The 21192-nt window shown below is 41.4% G+C and overlaps 1 protein-coding gene across 3 annotated transcripts in view; it reads left to right on the forward strand.

Moving 5' to 3' along the window:
- The window catches only part of TMC6 (transmembrane channel like 6), a 76434-nt gene that overhangs the window by 33468 nt on the left and 21774 nt on the right, over positions 1 to 21192 (forward strand). For all 3 annotated transcript variants that reach the window (XM_083148618.1, XM_083148617.1, XM_083148616.1), the window contains 12 exons: positions 2701 to 2778; positions 6441 to 6587; positions 7010 to 7127; positions 8805 to 8865; positions 8992 to 9246; positions 10361 to 10551; positions 15623 to 15767; positions 16554 to 16709; positions 16848 to 17020; positions 17133 to 17214; positions 18134 to 18231; positions 18344 to 18439. In XM_083148618.1, coding sequence (XP_083004744.1) covers positions 2701 to 2778; positions 6441 to 6587; positions 7010 to 7127; positions 8805 to 8865; positions 8992 to 9246; positions 10361 to 10551; positions 15623 to 15767; positions 16554 to 16709; positions 16848 to 17020; positions 17133 to 17214; positions 18134 to 18231; positions 18344 to 18439 — 1600 coding nt within the window. The remainder of the gene's footprint in view (positions 1 to 2700; positions 2779 to 6440; positions 6588 to 7009; positions 7128 to 8804; positions 8866 to 8991; positions 9247 to 10360; positions 10552 to 15622; positions 15768 to 16553; positions 16710 to 16847; positions 17021 to 17132; positions 17215 to 18133; positions 18232 to 18343; positions 18440 to 21192) is intronic.

Raw genomic sequence — 21192 nt, forward strand, 5'->3', positions numbered from 1 at the left:
GCGAAGATACCTCAAACAAGAATTGAGACTCTTGGCTGACTACAAAAAGCGTTTACAAGCTGTGATACTTGCCAAAGGGGGCAGTACAAGGTATTAACTCTGCAGGGTGCCCAAACTTTTGCAGACGCCATTTTATGGTTTCTGTTATTTTGAAAGTGTAAATGATAGAAATAAAATCAAACCTTTTTGACATGTTATAAGAATGTCTAATCTGTATTTTGATGCCTTTTGGAGGTTTTTCCATCTTTCCTTGGCTTCTTTTTGCACGTTAAATTTAATTTTTGCCTGGGGTGCCCAAACTTTCGATCCCCACTGTTTAACTGAAGGGGATGATTGTGTAGAGAAATAGATAAAAGTATCCTACTTAATAAAGACAAAAAAAGACCATCGCTAGTACGGTGGACAAAACCATGCTGCACTACAGGTGGGGCAGATGTAACATTTGCAATTAGATTTGGGGGAGTTATTTTGTTTCTGTGCAGGGTAAAGATTGGATGCTTTATTCTTGCACTTTAGATTTAAGTTTGACCACACCCCACCCAAATCTAACTCTTTCTGCACATAAGAGAGATTTTGCAGCGCTCATATATTTTAATGATTCAACCATTTATCATATTTAAACATATTTAAAAAATAATACATGAAGTACAATAAAAAACAGTGAATAGAAAAATGAAGACCTGTCTATAAAGTATATAACCTGCTCTTGTCAATCTCAGCTCATTTGGAGGAGTGACGTTGGGGGATCGCTGGAGTCCAATAGTTCCACTTATCGCTGGAGCTGTCCCAGTCCTATTATGGACTTGCCGGCTTATGGGGATCCTCTCTAAAGTGCGTTATGCTTGTGGGAAAAGTGCTCCAATTTGTAATCCCAGGTGGTCTCACTGTAGGTATCCCAGTCTAGTATGGACTTGTGTTACTGTGGGGGATCCTACTGAAAGTGCTCCATGCTTGAGAAATAAAGTGCTCCAAGTGCTGGAAGGAGGCGATAAAGTCCAGATGAATTAGCAGGTGGGGGGTATATAGTCCATGACAGGTCCAGCTAGATCACCAACGCGTTTCACTGTTACTAAAGGACAGCTTGTTCTGCACATGTTACATCTGCCCCACCTGCAGTGCAGCATGGTTTTGTCCATCTGCAAAAATTGCAGTATTGGTCTGAATCGGGACCTTTGCTTCCTGATGTGCTGGTGTACATGCAACACACTATTGGGGAAATTTACTAACATGGGAATAAGACTTCACATGTGATGTTGCTATGGGCAACCAATCAGAATCTACTTCTTATTTATTTATTTAGCACCCTCTAGAACAGAGTAGACAGGATCTGATTGGTTGCCCATAGCAACATCACATGTGAAGTCTAATTCCCATTTTAGTAAATTTCCTATGTGTTCAATCTGTGAACTTTGGCAAAGGTCGTCATAGCTAGATCATGGATGGCAGAAAAGTAGGGCCAGACTTTATGTCATGGAAGTTGTTCATTTAATTCTATGATTTAGCATGTACACTACATGTATATTTTACCCAAGGCTGAATCTAAATTTGATAACATTTGGAATAGATAGATACAGTTTAGTGTTTATGTTGCATCTCACAGTCCTGATGGAAGGTCATGTGTGGCACATCACTTTGTTTTGTTTTGATGTTTGATTGTTTAGATTATAAAGTGTTATTTGTGTAATGTATTCACATACCTGTGTATTTTAGTATGCTATACTGTATCAGGCCTTTCTTGCCTGCTCCTTAGATGTTTACAAATGTCTATGTGATAATTGTATTTTTATAGAAAAAAAACCACAATAATTATATTGGTTTGTTCCTTGTTTTTTTTCTCTCAACTACTAAAACTGAATTAAAAAATACTCCACTAAATAAAAAGACCTAAAATAGAAGTTTTTTTTTTTTACATTTTTGTTATGGTTATGTTTGACATACTGAGGTCCTCTCGTTTTCACCAAATATATCTGATTAAAATGCATCTTTGAGCTTCTCATTTCTTCTAATATACATCATAGTATTAAAGCACATAATAAGCACTTCTAGGTGACAGGAGAGCTGGAAATCTGGAATCCTAGAAAAGATTGTGAATACAGCCGCTTACAGTCATGATTCATGGAGTGTTTTGGAGCAGTGTAGGTGGATCTTAGGCAGGTATGACTAGTGCTGCCTTATGCTACAACCCTTGTGGATTACTAGATAGGCAGTCAATAGGTCGACCCCAAAAGGTCGTCATGCAACAGGTTAAAAGGTCAACTGGGTCAATATGTCGACATGAAAAAGGTAGACACATGAGAAGGTCGACAGGAGTATTTCACATTTTTGGTGTCAATATGGACAACTGTGGTCATGACCCCCAATTTAGCGTATACCCTCACATAGCTCGCTATTCTATTCTCCCTCTATGCCGACATGGTGATGAAGCGAGAACAAGCTGGTTTAAAGGAAAAATCACAAAAAACTCATGTTGAGCTGTTCACGCTGTTGACCTTTTTCATGTCAGCCTTTCACATATTGACTGTTTGACCCTGTCTACCTATTGCATGTTGACCTTTTGGGGTAGACCTATTGACTGTCTATCTAGACACTGTAGATCTATCAACTGGAACCAGCGACAGCACGGAGGGGGAAGTTTGATGACTATCTTTTGTTGCTTTTTGTCTAGTTGGAGTGTAGTCATAGTGTTCTTTCCTTTTGCAGGGGACCAGAATCCGATGCCAGATGAACACTACACGGCCACCATGAGAGTCCTTGCCAATATGCCAAGTCGTACAATTGGTAAATATGCCATAGTATCAAGGGCCCATCTACCATACTATCTGGGCATGCTATATGGTACATGCAGGCCTATGGGGAGTCTATCAATGTGTAATGTTATCTATGTATGGATGCCTTATCTGGTGCATGCGCAAGTCGCCGGGTTCTTACTTTGGCACATGTAGTATCTTCGTATCCTTAGCCACTGCCAGTTGACACAATTTCTGTGTTTTCTGCTTCTAAATATTTTGTACAGTTTAATAATTGTTTAAAACAGAAAATGTTGAGTTGATTGTTTGGTATTAACTAAAGCTGAGCTGAAAGCGGCTTCGTTTTACTCATCCGAGCTGCTTTCAGCTGGAAAGCCACCCAGTGTGTATGGGGTAGTGATGAGTGTGCATCGCTGGCCCGCCCAGATGAGTGACAGGGTGGAGGGCGTTCCTTAGTGCTCAGTGTGTATGGGGTAGCGATAAGTGATGGGGTGGGCGGCTTTCCATTGCGCACAGTGTGTATGGACCTTAAGTTTGGAACTGCACTTATAAAATCTATTCAATTTAGTGAACGACTTAAGTGTAGCACAACATTTAATCTACATAAAATTGATAGCAGTTCTTTAACCCCTTCCTGATAGAGCTAGTTTTTGCGTTCCTGACAGAGCCATTTTTTTCAAATCTGACATGTCTCACTTAAGTGGGGATAACTTTTTTTTGCTTTTACTTATCCCAGTGATTTTGAGATTGTTTTCTCGTGACACATTGTACTTCAAGTTAGTGGTAAATTTGGGTCGATACAGTCTGTGTTTTTTTGTGAAAAATACCAAAATATCGTGAAAAAATGGAAAATTTAGCAATATGCAAAATGTCACATTTTCTGCTTGTGAGACAAATAATCATACCACTCAAAATAGTTAATAACTAACAAAGACCATATGTCTACTTTATGTTGCAATTATTATTTCAACCTCCTTTTCATTTTTTTGGACACTAGGAGGCTTCAAATATGACTAGCAAATTCTCAAATTTTCAAGAAAATTTCAAACACTGATTTTTTTAGGGACCAGTTCAGTTCTGATGTGACTTTGAGGGACTTGTATGTGAGACACCCCCATAAATGATGCCATTTCAAAAACTGCACCACTCACAGTATTCAAAACAGCATTTTGGAAGTTTGTTAACCCTTTAGGTGTTTCACAGGAATTAAAACAAAGTGTAGGTGAAATTTCAAAATTTCATTTTTTTTTCGGATTTTCAATTTTAATACATTTTTCTAAGGAACACAGTAGATTTTACTAGAGAAATGTGACTAAAAATTGATTCCCCCAATTCTTTGGTTTTCATAAATATCCTATATGTGGCCCTAGTGTGCACGGTGACCAAACCACCGGCTTCATAATAGAAGGAGCACCTACTTGATTTTGGAGCCTCCTTTTTATGAGATTATTTTTTAGGCACCATGTAGGTTTCTAGGCACCATAAGATGCTAAAAGTTAGGAACCCCCCCACAAGTGACCCCATTTTGCAAACTACACCCCTCAGGGAATTCATCTAGGGGTATAGTGTACATTTCAAACCCCCAGGGGTTTCACCAATTGTGGTACAACTGGGCAGTGAAAATGAAAAAAAATAATTTTTCATTTTCACAGCTCAGTTGTATCAAAATTGGTGAAACCCCGGGGGGTTTGAAATGTACTCTATACCCCTAGATGAATTCCCTGAGGGGTGTAGTTTGCAAAATAGGGTCACTTGTGGGGGGGTTCCACTGTATGGGTGTTTCGGGGGTCATTCAACCAGAATCTGTGCTGCAAAATCCAAAAATCACTCCTTCCCTTCTGAGTCCTGCCATGCACCCAACTGGTATTTTTTGGTCACATGTGAGGCATTGCCGTACCCGGGAGAAATTGGGGCACAGATTTTGGGGTGCTTTGTCTCCTTCATTCCTTGTGAAAATGAAAAATTTTGAGCCAGATCTGCATTTTTGTGTAAAAAAAAATATTTTTTTACACAAAAATGCAGTTCTGGCTCAAAATTTTTAATTTTCACAAGGAATGAAGGAGACAAAGCACCCCAAAATCTGTGCCCCAATTTCTCCCGGGTACGGCAATGCCTCACATGTGACCAAAAAATACCAGTTGGGTGCATGGCAGGACTCAGAAGGGAAGGAGTGATTTTTGGTGGTGGAATGAATGGCGGGTGCTATGTCGCATTAGCAAGACCCCCGAAGCACCAATACAGTGGAACCCCCCCACAATTGACCCCATTTTGGTCACCAGCTTTGGGAGGGGGGCTGGCGCTGCGGCTGGCGGGGGGGTGGGAGGGGTGCTGGCGCTGCGGCAGCCGGGTGGGTGGGAGGGAGGGAGGGGGGCTGCCGGGTGGGAGGGGGGGGGGGGGCTGGCGATCGTTGGTGATCGGTGCGGTATACGCACACACACACACACACACACACACACACACACACACACACACACATATATATATATATATATATATATATATATATATATATATACATATATATACATATATATATACACACACATATATATATATATATATATATATATGTGTGTGTGTATATATATATATATATATATATACACATTTGCACATTTTTCATTTTATTTTATACTTTTCCAGCAGCAGCATGATGCTGCTGCTGCTGCTGCTGCTGCTGCGGGGGGGAGGGGGGAGGAGGGGAGCGCAGCGTGCGCTCCGGACGCTCCGGACGTAGCGGTGGAGCCGGGGGAGCTGCTGCTGCTGCCGGGTGAGTGCCCGGCGGGTGGGAGGGGGGTGCTGCCGCTCGGTGGTGATCGGTGCTGCACCGATCACCACCGTTTTCTGTGTTACCGAGCGGCTTAGCCGCCGGTAACACAGGAAACGCTGTGAATGGCTGTTCAGATTTGAACAGCCAATCACAGCGATCGCCGACCGGGGGGGGCACCCCTGCCCCCCCCGGGCGGCGAGGGGGGATGTCTGCTGTCAGGGACAGCAGACATCACCTAACTGTCACTGCGTCTATAGACGCAGTGACAGTTACAAACCATGACGTACATTTATGCCATGTGTCGGGAAGTACTTCCCGACCATGACGTAAATGTACGTCAAATGTCGGGAAGGGGTTAATAAAGCTATGTTGAAATATAAAGATGTCAACTCAAACTTGGTACTAATTTATTTTAGATTGCCCATTTTACTAACTCCGAATTTGACTAGAGATAGACTTGATACCCAAATTCTAGGGACATCCTGTGTCCCCCAAAAACGACACCCTCCAGCTGTTGTGGAACTGCAAATCCCAGCTATCAATGCAACGGTTTTGCTATTCATCCATGTTAAAACTGTAGACTGGCATGCTTGAATATGTAGTGCTTCAACAGCTGGATCTACAGTGACATTTTCTTTCTCATTAGTCCTAAAACAAATACTTTGGTTGAAATTTAATAGGACGAGAGATTCAGAAAGTGAGAGACTTGATAAGAAATCTGTTTTTTTTTAAAGCGGCAATCATTTACACTGCAAAACCAGTTTGAATTTGCAGTGTAAATGATTGCCGCTTTAAATTTTTTTTTTAGATTTCTTACCAAATCTCTCACTTTCTGAATCTCCCACCCTATTAAAATTCACCCTTTATCTTTACCTTTCTTCACTGTATATTTTTTTCTTTCCATCATTATGTCTATCCTACAGGACGCTGTAAAGGGAACATGTTATCTAATTACTATAACCGTACAGTGAGGAAACGACAATCAAAGAAGCGTCCATCTTTGTACAATTTGCAGCGTAGTGCCAGACCCAGCATTCGACAACGAGAAGAGTCTACAGAAGCAGAGAAGGGTAAGGATTCCGCTAAATAGGGTGTACCCTTGGATGGCACTTAAAGTAAAAATCAAGACGTGAAATACAGTTAGAATACCATTAATGATTTAAGGGGGTACTTATTTCCACTTGATCTCTCTCTATACTTTGATAATGTTACAACCAATTAGATCAGGTTTTCTGGATAAAGACTGAGGAATACAGAAATTAGTCTTGTGCTATAATCCAGTACAATATGGTACTTGTGGATTATTTGAATTCTTGCCAGTTTAAATTGGTGTATATGTGTCGATGCCTGGGCATTCAGATAGTAAGCTCCACTGAAACCAAAGGCAGATGTGTTTGTCGTCTGATTATTGTTTATCACCTGATAGCATGTCAGTGCTATATTAGTAGTGGCAGTAATAGTGTTATTACTCTGATTATATCTCTGCCACCAGAGCATCAAAGGCTGCTTGTGTCAGAACTGCAGAAGACATCGGGGACCCAACAGCTTAACCTGCTCAAGAGCTTTCCTCTAAGTCTGCGGGTAAAAAGGGGATTGAAAAGGGAACTGAGGTAATAATTTTCAACTCTGTGCATTATACATTGCTATTATTACATTTTAGCTAGATAAATAAAGGTATGGGAAGTTCCGAGTATCTCTGTCCAGTGCATGCAATATTAAGGCTATACATGTTACTATAAAGTATAGGGTGCACACAGAGCTGGATTAAAAGGGGCTCAGGATGTATGTCCTCCAGGACCCCCCTCTGTTAATGGGACCCACATACTTTGGTGATAGCTGCAGAGCAGGAACTGCATCTGTAGACGAGGAGAGGGAGGTGAAGCCCAAGTAGGGGGTGGGGGTATGTGTCACTCCAGTCAGCAGCAGTGCATGTCTAGGAGAGAGGAGGAGGAGCTGTTGCAGGTACGATGAGGTTATACACAGTATACACCAGCCAGACTATAAGCTAAGAAGGACTCAGGGAGGGGACACTGTCTGTATATGTGTCACTATGCATGCATGCACGAGTGTGTGTATGACTGTATGTATATATGTGTCACCAGGCCGTAACTAGGTTGGTGCACACAGCGCATTTGCCCTGAAGGTGCATCTTCCAACACCCACCCCTGTTTGCCCATCTATGTATGTACACATAGTATCAGCCATGACAGGTTAACCCTTTGAGTGCCAGGGGAATTTGTCAAAATGTGTGTGAAAATTGCCAAGCAAACCTTTTTTTTTATTATCCCTTTCAGAGCCAACGTTGCTGTGAGATCCTCAAAATCTGCGTTAAAAAAATGCCATTGTTGCTCACAGCGTCCGACTTGGCTGTATTTGTATTTATACTAAAAGAACAGTCGCTGTGAGCGATGCTGGCGTATTTTTTAACGGATATTTTAATGATCACTCACAGCAACGTTGGCACTTAAAGGGTTAAAGTGGTGATGGTGCAATATGTCCAGTGTGTACTCAGCACAGGGTACTTGGTGTAAAGGACAAGGAACAGTTACCATAGGGTTAGTTGATAATTGATATTGTAGCAGATTTTTTTGTTATTTGCTAATTAATAATCCCACCCAGGCAGGGAGCCTTGTTACGCGGCAGCCATATGTTCTGCATCAGGCCTAGATAGAGGAGGTGGGGAAAGTTAGGGGTGGAAATATCAATTATGGTCCACAGATTCATAATCCTATTATGATTACACGGACACCAGGTTAATAGATATGTATGTATTTGTATAGGTGCGTGACAGCATGAATAGGTGTAAAGCCCCCATCCACTAGTGTGAGGTATCTCATGCAATACCCCCCAAATCCCCCGTAAACTCCTGGGAGGGTGGACATCGTTGGATACATCATATGCGGTCCTTTTCCATATGATACAAGGTTTGCGGCCCCAGTCATCGCTGTGGGATCCGTCAAATACTTGTGGCAGCCAAGATGATCTCCAGCTCTGATTAGGACATTGGATCAGAATCGGAGGTAAAACACATATGATGTTATACCCTTTTCATGGTTTGTTCTCCCAATGGTTCAAAATCATGCGAAAAAGGGCTAAACCCCACTAGTGGATGGGCACCTTAAGACTGTATGTACATGTGTGACTGTGTATTTTTTATCTGTGGGCAGGAAAGTTAGCTCTGGGTATACATGTGATGGGATGATAGTCCCATACACCGTGCTGTACTATATTTTCTATAGTCCATTTCACGAAAACGACTGCATTTACCTTTTCCGCACCTGTTTCAGGTACATGACACTAGATGCTGGTGGAGCATGCTGCAGCGACATAAGAGATAGCATCAGTATGGTGAGACAGGAGAGAAACCTACACTGAGAGCTCCTATAAGGCTGCTCATTCCCTTAGTGCTATAAGTGACACTAGATGGGTCACAGCACATTTAGTATTGTTTAATTTTGACCTCTGTCTCTGCAGGCTACACATAAATGCTGGCTTTCATTCCTCTCGGGACTCTACGCTTTGCAGCCTTGGCAGGTGGCTCTGAAGCAGATTGGAGGGCGATTTGGATCCAGTGTCCTGTCCTATTTCCTTTTTCTACAGACTCTCTTGGAGTTTAACATCTTCATGAGCCTGTTGTGGCTTTTGTTTGTTGTCACTCCACAGGTTGTGCATCCTCCTGGTGTCCCAAACCAACGTCCATTTACCAGCCTGGAACTCCTCACTGGAGCTGTAAGTGTGTGGGATAATTGCCCTATGCTATTCAGTCACCTGTGAATGGAACCTACTGTATATGGCTAATCTCCAATACGCAGCGGGGCTAATTCAGATGCGGTTGGTGTTGCTATCACTGTTCAAAGCCTATGTAAATGCAGCAGGAGGCTCCTATTACAAGACAACACCTCCTGCTGTAGTAGTGATCTGAGCTGCATCCCTACAATAGGTTTCCCCCAAAAGGTTGACATGCAGTAGAGTAGATCAACACGGTCAAAAGGTCGACATGAAAAAGGTTGACATAAGTTATTCATGTTTTTTTTATTTTTTTCAGCATGTTCTTACTCCACCATGCATGTCAGCACTCAGGGAAAATGTAATAGTGTGCCAAACCCAAAGCATGCAGAGTGTACACTACTTCGAGGTCATTGTCAACACCCCACCCGTGAAAATGTCGACGAGGTCATGTCGACATTTTCACGTGTATACCTTTTTTCATGTCGAGCTTTTGACCCTGTCGACCTATTGCATGTCGACCTTGTTGGGGTAGACCTACTGACTGTCCATCTAGAAACACCTTATTGGGTCGTGCTAGGCACCTCCACAGTGCCCTAAACGGCAGTGACATGCTTCTTTTTTCTGTGGCCACCCTCTTCCTGCCTCCAAGTGGCTTTAGACTGTCAATCACTGACAGGTGGATGCTGTGCTGCACCCTGTGTCACATAACCCATTCACGCACACGCAGAACATTGGTACATTGCTGCGCATCAGGAGGTAGAACTGAATAAGTCCCAGTATTGATATACTTTTAGTGTTGGCTATGTAGATTGGAGCACCTAAGCCTTGCTATTGAGTGCACTGTAATCTCAGAAATGCGCTATAACTAATTGTAGCTAAGAATGAATGCCTGTATGCGCAGTCTTAGGTGGTTGTGTCTGTGCTTTGTGGGCCCTAAGTAAGAAGATTAGGATTTTATAGTAGTGTGCCAGCAGTACTGTTATAGAAAGTCCTGCATCAGGAATCTAGTTATACATTTATCTCTTTATATTTACATTAGACACATAGAAACGAAAGTTAGCATACCTGTATTAAATGTTATTTTAACTCCTCTTAAAACCCTTATCTTTTTCAGGGCTATTTCTCCGACACGGTCATGTATTATGGGTATTACAGCAATGTTACCCTAAATGATGGCTGTTCCTCAGGGTACAATAGGTCTGTGTGTCCCAGCGGCAAGGCCTGGCTTCCGTACCACATGCCTCTGGCTTATCTGTTTACATTGGGAGTCGGCTTTTTGAGCACCTGCATTATTTTGGTGTATAAGTATGTATATGGTGTCTCATTGGTGTATAAGTATATATATGGTGTCTCATTAGTGTATAAGTATGTATATGGTGTCTCATTGGTGTATTAGTATGTATATGGTGTCTCGTTGGTGTAGAAGTATGTATATGGTGTCTCGTTGGTGTAATAAGTATGTATATGGTGTCTCGTTGGTGTATAAGTATGCATATGGTGTCTCGTTGGTGTTATAAGTATGTATATGGTGTCTCGTTGGTGTAATAAGTATGTATATGGTGTCTCGTTGGTGTATAAGTATGTATATGGTGTCTCGTTGGTGTATAAGTATGTATATGGTGTCTCGTTGGTGTATAAGTATGCATATGGTGTCTCGTTGGTGTATAAGTATGCATATGGTGTCTCGTTGGTGTATAAGTATGTATATGGTGTCTCGTTGGTGTAATAAGTATGTATATGGTGTCTCGTTGGTGTATAAGTATGCATATGGTGTCTCGTTGGTGTATAAGTATGCATATGGTGTCTCGTTGGTGTATAAGTATGTATATAGTGTCTCGGTGTATAAGTATGTATATGGTGTCTCGTTGGTGTAATAAGTATGTATATGGCGTCTCCTTGGTGTATAAGAATGCATATGGTGTCTCGTTGGTGTTATAAGTATGTATATGGTGTCTCGTTGGTGTAATAAGTATGTATATGGTGTCTCGTTGGTGTATAAGTATGTATATGGTGTCTCGTTGGTGTATAAGTATGTATATGGTGTCTCGTTGGTGTATAAGTATGCATATGGTGTCTCGTTGGTGTATAAGTATGCATATGGTGTCTCGTTGGTGTATAAGTATGTATATGGTGTCTCGTTGGTGTAATAAGTATGTATATGGTGTCTCGTTGGTGTATAAGTATGCATATGGTGTCTCGTTGGTGTATAAGTATGCATATGGTGTCTCGTTGGTGTATAAGTATGTATATGGTGTCTCGGTGTATAAGTATGTATATGGTGTCTCATTGGTGTATAAGTATATATATGGTGTCTCATTGGTGTATAAGTATGTATATGGTGTCTCATTGGTGTATTAGTATGTATATGGTGTCTCGTTGGTGTAGAAGTATGTATATGGTGTCTCGTTGGTGTAATAAGTATGTATATGGTGTCTCGTTGGTGTATAAGTATGCATATGGTGTCTCGTTGGTGTTATAAGTATGTATATGGTGTCTCGTTGGTGTAATAAGTATGTATATGGTGTCTCGTTGGTGTATAAGTATGTATATGGTGTCTCGTTGGTGTATAAGTATGTATATGGTGTCTCGTTGGTGTATAAGTATGCATATGGTGTCTCGTTGGTGTATAAGTATGCATATGGTGTCTCGTTGGTGTATAAGTATGTATATGGTGTCTCGTTGGTGTAATAAGTATGTATATGGTGTCTCGTTGGTGTATAAGTATGCATATGGTGTCTCGTTGGTGTATAAGTATGCATATGGTGTCTCGTTGGTGTATAAGTATGTATATGGTGTCTCGTTGGTGTAATAAGTATGTATATGGTGTCTCGTTGGTGTATAAGTATGCATATGGTGTCTCGTTGGTGTATAAGTATGCATATGGTGTCTCGTTGGTGTATAAGTATGTATATAGTGTCTCGGTGTATAAGTATGTATATGGTGTCTCGTTGGTGTAATAAGTATGTATATGGCGTCTCCTTGGTGTATAAGAATGCATATGGTGTCTCGTTGGTGTTATAAGTATGTATATGGTGTCTCGTTGGTGTAATAAGTATGTATATGGTGTCTCGTTGGTGTATAAGTATGTATATGGTGTCTCGTTGGTGTATAAGTATGTATATGGTGTCTCGTTGGTGTATAAGTATGCATATGGTGTCTCGTTGGTGTATAAGTATGCATATGGTGTCTCGTTGGTGTATAAGTATGTATATGGTGTCTCGTTGGTGTAATAAGTATGTATATGGTGTCTCGTTGGTGTATAAGTATGCATATGGTGTCTCGTTGGTGTATAAGTATGCATATGGTGTCTCGTTGGTGTATAAGTATGTATATGGTGTCTCGGTGTATAAGTATGTATATGGTGTCTCATTGGTGTATAAGTATATATATGGTGTCTCATTGGTGTATAAGTATGTATATGGTGTCTCATTGGTGTATTAGTATGTATATGGTGTCTCGTTGGTGTAGAAGTATGTATATGGTGTCTCGTTGGTGTAATAAGTATGTATATGGTGTCGCGTTGGTGTATAAGTATGCATATGGTGTCTCGTTGGTGTTATAAGTATGTATATGGTGTCTCGTTGGTGTAATAAGTATGTATATGGTGTCTCGTTGGTGTATAAGTATGTATATGGTGTCTCGTTGGTGTATAAGTATGTATATGGTGTCTCGTTGGTGTATAAGTATGCATATGGTGTCTCGTTGGTGTATAAGTATGCATATGGTGTCTCGTTGGTGTATAAGTATGTATATGGTGTCTCGTTGGTGTAATAAGTATGTATATGGTGTCTCGTTGGTGTATAAGTATGCATATGGTGTCTCGTTGGTGTATAAGTATGCATATGGTGTCTCGTTGGTGTATAAGTATGTATATGGTGTCTCGGTGTATAAGTATGTATATGGTGTCTCGTTGGTGTAATAAGTATGTATATGGCGTCTCGTTGGTGTATAAGTATGTATATGGCGTCTCGTTGGTGTATAAGTATGTATATGGTGTCTCGTTGGTGTATAAGTATGTATATGGTGTCTCGTTGGTGTATAAGTATTTATATGGTGTCTCGTTGGTGTAATAAGTATGTATATGGCGTCTCGTTGGTGTATAAGTATGTATATGGTGTCTCGTTGCTGTATAAGTATGTATATGGAGTCTCGTTGGTGTATAAGTATGTATATGGAGTCTCGTTGGTGTATAAGTATGCATATGGTGTCTCGTTGGTGTATAAGTATGCATATGGTGTCTCGTTGGTGTATAAGTATGTATATGGTGTCTCGGTGTATAAGTATGTATATGGCGTCTCGTTGGTGTAATAAGTATGTATATGGCGTCTCGTTGGTGTATAAGTATGTATATGGCGTCTCCTTGGTGTATAAGTATGTATATGGTGTCTCGTTGGTGTAATAAGTATGTATATGGCGTCTCCTTGGTGTATAAGTATGCATATGGTGTCTCGTTGGTGTATAAGTATGTATATGGTGTCTCGTTGGTGTATAAGTATGTATATGGTGGCTCGTTGGTGTATAAGTATTTATATGGTGTCTCGTTGGTGTAATAAGTATGTATATGGCGTCTCGTTGGTGTATAAGTATGCATATGGTGTCTCGTTGGTGTATAAGTATGTATATGGTGTCTCGGTGTATAAGTATGTATATGGTGTCTCGTTGGTGTAATAAGTATGCATATGGTGTCTCGTTGGTGTATAAGTATGCATATGGTGTCTCCTTGGTGTATAAATATGTATATGGTGTCTCGTTGGTGTATAAGTATGTATATGGTGTCTCGTTGGTGTAATAAGTATGTATATGGCGTCTCCTTGGTGTATAAGTATGTATATGGTGTCTCGTTGGTGTATAAGTATGTATATGGTGGCTCGTTGGTGTATAAGTATTTATATGGTGTCTCGTTGGTGTAATAAGTATGTATATGGCGTCTGGTTGGTGTATAAGTATGTATATGGCGTCTCGTTGGTGTATAAGTATGTATATGGTGTCTCGTTGGTGTATAAGTATGTATATGGTGTCTCGTTGGTGTATAAGTATTTATATGGTGTCTCGTTGGTGTAATAAGTATGTATATGGCGTCTCGTTGGTGTATAAGTATGTATATGGAGTCTCGTTGGTGTATAAGTATGCATATGGAGTCTCGTTGGTGTATAAGTATGCATATGGTGTCTCGTTGGTGTATAAGTATGCATATGGTGTCTCGTTGGTGTATAAGTATGTATATGGTGTCTCGGTGTATAAGTATGTATATGGCGTCTCGTTGGTGTAATAAGTATGTATATGGCGTCTCGTTGGTGTATAAGTATGTATATGGCGTCTCCTTGGTGTATAAGTATGTATATGGTGTCTCGTTGGTGTAATAAGTATGTATATGGCGTCTCCTTGGTGTATAAGTATGCATATGGTGTCTCGTTGGTGTATAAGTATGTATATGGTGTCTCGTTGGTGTATAAGTATGTATATGGTGGCTCGTTGGTGTATAAGTATTTATATGGTGTCTCGTTGGTGTAATAAGTATGTATATGGCGTCTCGTTGGTGTATAAGTATGCATATGGTGTCTCGTTGGTGTATAAGTATGTATATGGCGTCTCCTTGGTGTATAAGTATGTATATGGTGTCTTGTTGGTGTAATAAGTATGTATATGGCGTCTCCTTGGTGTATAAGTATGCATATGGTGTCTCGTTGGTGTATAAGTATGTATATGGTGTCTCGTTGGTGTATAAGTATGTATATGGTGGCTCGTTGGTGTATAAGTATTTATATGGTGTCTCGTTGGTGTAATAAGTATGTATATGGCGTCTCGTTGGTGTATAAGTATGCATATGGTGTCTCGTTGGTGTATAAGTATGTATATGGTGTCTCGGTGTATAAGTATGCATATGGTGTCTCGTTGGTGTATAAGTATGTATATGGTGTCTCGTTGGTGTAATAAGTATGTATATGGCGTCTCCTTGGTGTATAAGTATGTATATGGTGTCTCGTTGGTGTATAAGTATGTATATGGTGGCTCGTTGGTGTATAAGTATGTATATGGTGGCTCGTTGGTGTATAAGTATGTATATGGCGTCTCCTTGGTGTATAAGTATGTATATGGCGTCTCGTTGGTGTAATAAGTATGTATATGGCGTCTCGTTGGTGTAATAAGTATGTATATGGCGTCTCATTGGTGTAATAAGTATGTATATGGCGTCTCGTTGGTGTATAAGTATGTATATGGTGTCTCGTTGGTGTATAAGTGTGTATATGGTGTCTCGTTGGTGTAATAAGTATGTATATGGTGTCTCGTTGGTGTAATAAGTATGTATATGGTGTCTCATTGTATTACCTTTACATTTGTCCTGTTTTATTTGTCTTACTGACTTTTCCTTTTGCAGAATGTCCTGTTCCTTTGGTGACAACTTCAGGGTAGGGTTCTTCTCTGGAGCTCTGGCATTAAAAGCTTTCAGTTCTTGGGATTTCAAAGTGAATAGAATCCATTCTGTGCAGAGGCAGCGGGAGAATATCAGCATGCAGCTAAAGGTGATTTTCATGTCATTTATCAACTATGCAGGCCCAGGGCTATTTCAGTAACCATCCCATCAGTCAAATGACCAGCAAAAAAATAATATTTATAAGAAACATTGGTTTGTGAATGATGGAACGGCCTTCTTTCCAGCCTCCCTTCCCCCCAACCTGTGTTGTAATTTTGCGAATTACAATACACGGCAGCACAGGGCAATGCTGTCCCACATCCCGGGTCCCGTCCTGCGATGTGCCCACAAAATTTGGTGGGCATATCGCTTTTGGGTGAGCCCTTTCCTATGCAGTGAATGATCTGCACATTACCATTCCCCCGGCTGCACAGATTAGCTGCAAAGTCAGGTACAGGCCGCACAATTGCAATTGAAGTGCTCAGATTCAAAGAAATCACGATCTACTATTTTTGGAAAACCGTGGGGCTTACTGAATTAGCCCCATAGTTAGAACACGCTTTCTAAGGGTAAATGCTCTGTTTTCAAAATTACCCATGAAAAAAAAAGTATGTATTTATATTACTGCTCTAATTGTATGCTGCTTTAAATAAAAATTGTATTTAGATTTTATTTAGCTGTTTATATAAAAGACATGATATAATTGGCCACTTATACCAATATCCCTTTCGTATAATTGGCCACATTGAATATCTCTACCGTAGAATTGTGCAAGTGCAAAACCCAGCCTCTGCCGCTGTATTTTGCAGTGTTGTAGCCTATCTTCATGGTTTCCTTGAGGCCTGAGTTTTTATGTGTGGACTTTGGTATATCCCTCTCTGGTTCTCCATTTCAGGAGTTGGTGAGTGAGCACCAGCAGAGTAAGCATCAGCATGACATTAGAAAGAAGCTGCAATGTGTATCTATCCATGTCTTCTCCTGGGCTTTGTGTGTGGGAAGCTGGCTGGGGTCTGCAGTGGGCATTTACCTCCTTGCAGAATATCTGCACAAGGTGAGTTCTGAGTGACATACGTGTGCTACATTATAATGGCTGCTATATCTGTGAATGGTACAGCTCAATGACTTAGGAGCAGTGTCTGCATTAGATGTGTTGGATTTAATAAGTGATGCCCTTTGTACATTTGCACAGGATCACCGGATACGGCTGAGACAAAGCGGACAACCAGAAGTGGAGGCAATGCTGCTGCCGCTACCATTGGTGGTGTCTCTGTGTAACCTACTGCTACCATACTTGTATCGTGCCCTGGGGCATTGGGAGAGTCTGGACTCCCCCATTCTGGAAGTCTATCTTGCCATCTGCAGGTTAGAATCGACCCAACGTAACAAAACAATTGCTGATAGCTACTGCATTATCCTCACAATGTGACATCACCACCAACTAAATGCTGCCTTCTGTTACTATTCTATCTGCTAGAAACCTTATGCTGAAGATTGTCATCCTTGGCGTTTTGTGTTATCATTGGTTAATAACCAAAGCAAAACACATGGAGAATAAGGTATGTGAGGAAACTTGTCGTCCTGATGTTGACTAGGGTGGCCAATCCTGGGATCGGTCACCAATATGTCTGGGTTTCAATCCTGGGATTGGAGTATCCAATCCCTGGATTTCGGGATTAGACTGTGCATGCGTAGTCTAATGCTGGGCAGCGTCTGAGCACTCACTCAGACGCTGCCCAGCTGTTCCCGCCCCGGCGTGCGGCCTGTGCAGTGTGACTTGGTCATAGGTCACGCTGCGCAAGCCGCACCTCTGCCACTGGAACCCTCCACTCCCGACCAGCACTTCCGGCAGCACACAACACAAGACTGAGCCCTGACGACTGCTCCTGGCGGCCGTAACACCCGCCGACTGCCACCTCCTGCCGCTTACCCTGTTCTCAAATGTAAGTAAATGTGGGGGATGGGGGCATTTTTCTTTCTGGGATTGAGCATTTTTCAGTCCTGATTCCTGGGATTGAACAAATGCCCCGGGATTGGTATCCCCATTTAAGACGCGGCCAAATGTAATAGATTCTAAGTTCAGCAGTCGTGCAGGATGTCAACCGTGCTCTGAGTTTTTTTTTAAGAAGGGGCAATCATTTACAAGGCAAAATCATTCCCTTTTGTGAATTGGAAATTTAAAAAATCTCTGAATTTGGCTGGCATCCCGCATGGCTGCTGAACTTGAATTCAGTAGTAATATTGTTATGTACAAAGTCCCCAAGTTTTCCATCTCCTAACTTGTTATAAACATGTGTAACAAAGTACATAAGACCGGTTTTCTGAGCAGTATCATTTTGAACATATCCATTTCTTAATAATTAATATAGTAATGGCTGCAGTCATTTTTCCATCTGCTGTGATTTATCAGGAGCACATAAGATCTGTAGCTCTTATCTCTTTGCTTGGAAATGAACATTAGGTTCTTTGTTCTCTCAGTGCTGGGAAACATTTGTTGGACAGGAGTTGTATCGCTTTGTGATAATGGATTTCATCTTCACTCTGCTGGACTCGCTATTTGGAGAGCTGCTTTGGAGGTAAATATATCCGTCATTGCAAGCTGTGCCCCATCAGTGTCCTTAAGCCAAAAGCTTGGCAGGAATCCATTCTCACACCGGTTCATTTAGCTGTACTCATTCTTTGTGACAGGATAATCCTGCAAACCAGAAGCAAAGAAAAGTGCCGGCTGGAGTTTGACATTGCTAGAAATGTGCTGGAGCTGATTTATGGGCAGACTCTTTGTTGGTGAGATCATCATTTCTAATTATTATTATTCTGGTTAGTTTGTATAGTGTCTATGTAGTGGTGTATACAAAATACTAGTCATTCACATGAGTCCCTGTCCTATTGGAGTTTACAATCTAAGGGCCTAATTGAGACCTGATTGCAGGCCAAATTTGTTCTCAAAATGGACAAAACCAACCCAAATCTAACTCTCTCTGCACATGTTACATCTGCCCCACCTGCAGTGCACATGGTTTTGCCCATTTTTAGAACAAATTTACACTGCAATCAAGTCTGAATTAAGCTCTAAGTTCCATAACACACAAGCATACATCTAGAGTCCTCTTGAGTTAGCAGCAAATTACCATATCAGTGTGATTTTGTCATGTGTGAGGGAACTGTAACACTGGGAGGATACACAAATCTAAGGGTTGTATACTAACTGCAATGTACTAGACCAGTGGTCTCCAACCCTAATCATGCGAGAGCTACTTGAGACCAAATAAACCTGAAGAGCTTCTAAAATAAATATTTGCCTAATAACCAAAAAATGCCCCTGACACTTAATGCAACCCACCACAATGCCTGTCATGTCTCACAAAGTATGTGTCTTCATATGCTGTTCAGTTACTGTCATGTTATTATTGCTAAGCTTTGCATCTTGTGAAAATTGTCCTTCCTGGTTCCTGTAGGGCTCTGATGTCATTGGCCCTGCCTTCTTCCCATCTCTATCTCATTGTGTGTCTGCCATTTTAACCTTCAGTTTATTCCTGTTGAGCTCTGGCACAATATTATCTTTTCACCTACTGTTTTTGTGCATTATTACAAGAATATCAGCTTGAAATAAACCCTCATCTGGGTTCTTCACACATGCCTCTTCAGTTGAGTTGACACTGTCTGACAAAGTCTCCTGATGTAAGTACTGGTTCGCTATAGACATACACAGATGAACTGTCTTAAAGGCCTTACATTTACAGCCTGGTTATTGAGTCAGAACAGTGAAAAGATAATATTGTGCCAGAGCTCAACTAGGTCAGCTTTGTTCAGTATATGAACTTTACACAGAGAAATGTCAAGAATATGTACATGTTTTGAAAACGCTTAATACTCACGACGCATTAAAGGAATTGCAAGGCTTCAAACATCTCAATTTGGATCGAGACAGTTTAGTATGTGAAGTTAAGTGTAAGACAGCAGCCAGAATCGCACAATTATTGGAAACATCCTCACGCATTTCTGTGTCCACCAGGCATTCAAAGCGATCATCTAAGTCACGAAGTTCAAAATATTCCATGCTTAGTGAACAACTTTTAAAGGCACGTGCAGAAGTTGAAACTGCTAAAATACAAGCCGACTTTGCAAAAAGAAAGACAGAAATGCAAGCTGAAATGGAAGCCAGAGCAGCGCGGGAAAAGGCGGAAATAGAAGCTCTGGAGAAACAATGTGAACATGCCACAGCAATGGCACGTTTAAAGATTTTAGAACAAGCTGCCAGTGTAAGTGAAAGAGACAGCATCAATTTAAGTGAAGTGGATGCAGAGGATCCTGTTAAGCGCACAAGAGACTACGTCCTAAGCCAGAACAGTGAACCCCTGATTGCTGAAAACATTCCTAACAGGGCACAACAAAGGGACTCTGATCATTTTTCAACAAACCATGTCCAAGGTCAGTACAATGCACACACCACAGTGCACCAAGGTCCAATGCCTCAAGAAGCTCCACATACAAATGTATGGTCGCAAACCAATATGCCAGTAAGTCACCAGATTCCTGGTAACCACACAGTTTCATATGCAGCAAGACCTATGGACTTTAAACCAGCTCCTAGGCTAAATGCCTATGCACCCCCATATCTCCCTATGTCTCTTACCCAGAACACTATAAACAATACGAACAACCAAACTCAGCAGCCAGCATTTTCTTGCCCAAAGTCAGAGAAAACAGACATGTCAGACTTCGCAAGATACATGGTTCGCCGTGAACTTATTAAGACTGGCCTCACTAAGTTTGATGATCAGCCTGAGAACTACAGAGGTTGGAAATGTGCCTTCGGGACTGCAATTAATGACCTTGGCATTACTGCTGCTGAAGAACTAGATCTGCTGGTCACATGGCTTGGCCCACAGTCCACAGAGCGTGTCAAGCGACTCAGATCCGTCCACATCGCTAATCCTGCGGCAGGCCTCATCGCTGCCTGGGAAAGGCTAGAAAGGAGCTTTGGAAGTCCTGAAGCCATAGAGAATGCTTTGTTCAAACGGCTGCAGAATTTCCCAAAAATATCCGGCAAGGACAATGAGAAATTTCAAGAGCTCAGTGACCTACTCTTTGAACTCCTGCTGGCCAAGGCTGATACTCACTTACCTGGCCTCAGTTACTTGGACATAGCTCATGGGGTAAACCCAATAGTTTCCAAGCTGCCATACGGTATTCAAGAAAGGTGGACTACACTTGGGTCAAGATACAAAAGGGAAAATCAAGTCTCCTTTCCCCCATTTTCCTACTTCTGCGAGTTTGTCAAGAACATTGCAGAATCCAAGAATGACCCAAGCTTCTTCTATAGTGAGCCAAATCATCCTGGTTCGCTTTCCCCCAAGTATGATAGCCCACGTTCTAACTACAAGAACCATAGGGTGCCAGTGTCAGTGAAAAAGACAGAAATCCTTTCCACACCAACATCAACTCCTGACGAGAGCAACCAAGGCGAAGTGATTGAAAACCCTAATCGTCTGTGTCCCATACATAAGAAGCCACACCCCCTCAAGAAATGCATTGGT

The sequence above is a fragment of the Crinia signifera genome, chromosome 6, assembly GCF_055691185.1.
Source record: "Crinia signifera chromosome 6, ASM5569118v1, whole genome shotgun sequence".
NCBI classification, from domain to species: Eukaryota; Metazoa; Chordata; class Amphibia; order Anura; family Myobatrachidae; genus Crinia; species Crinia signifera.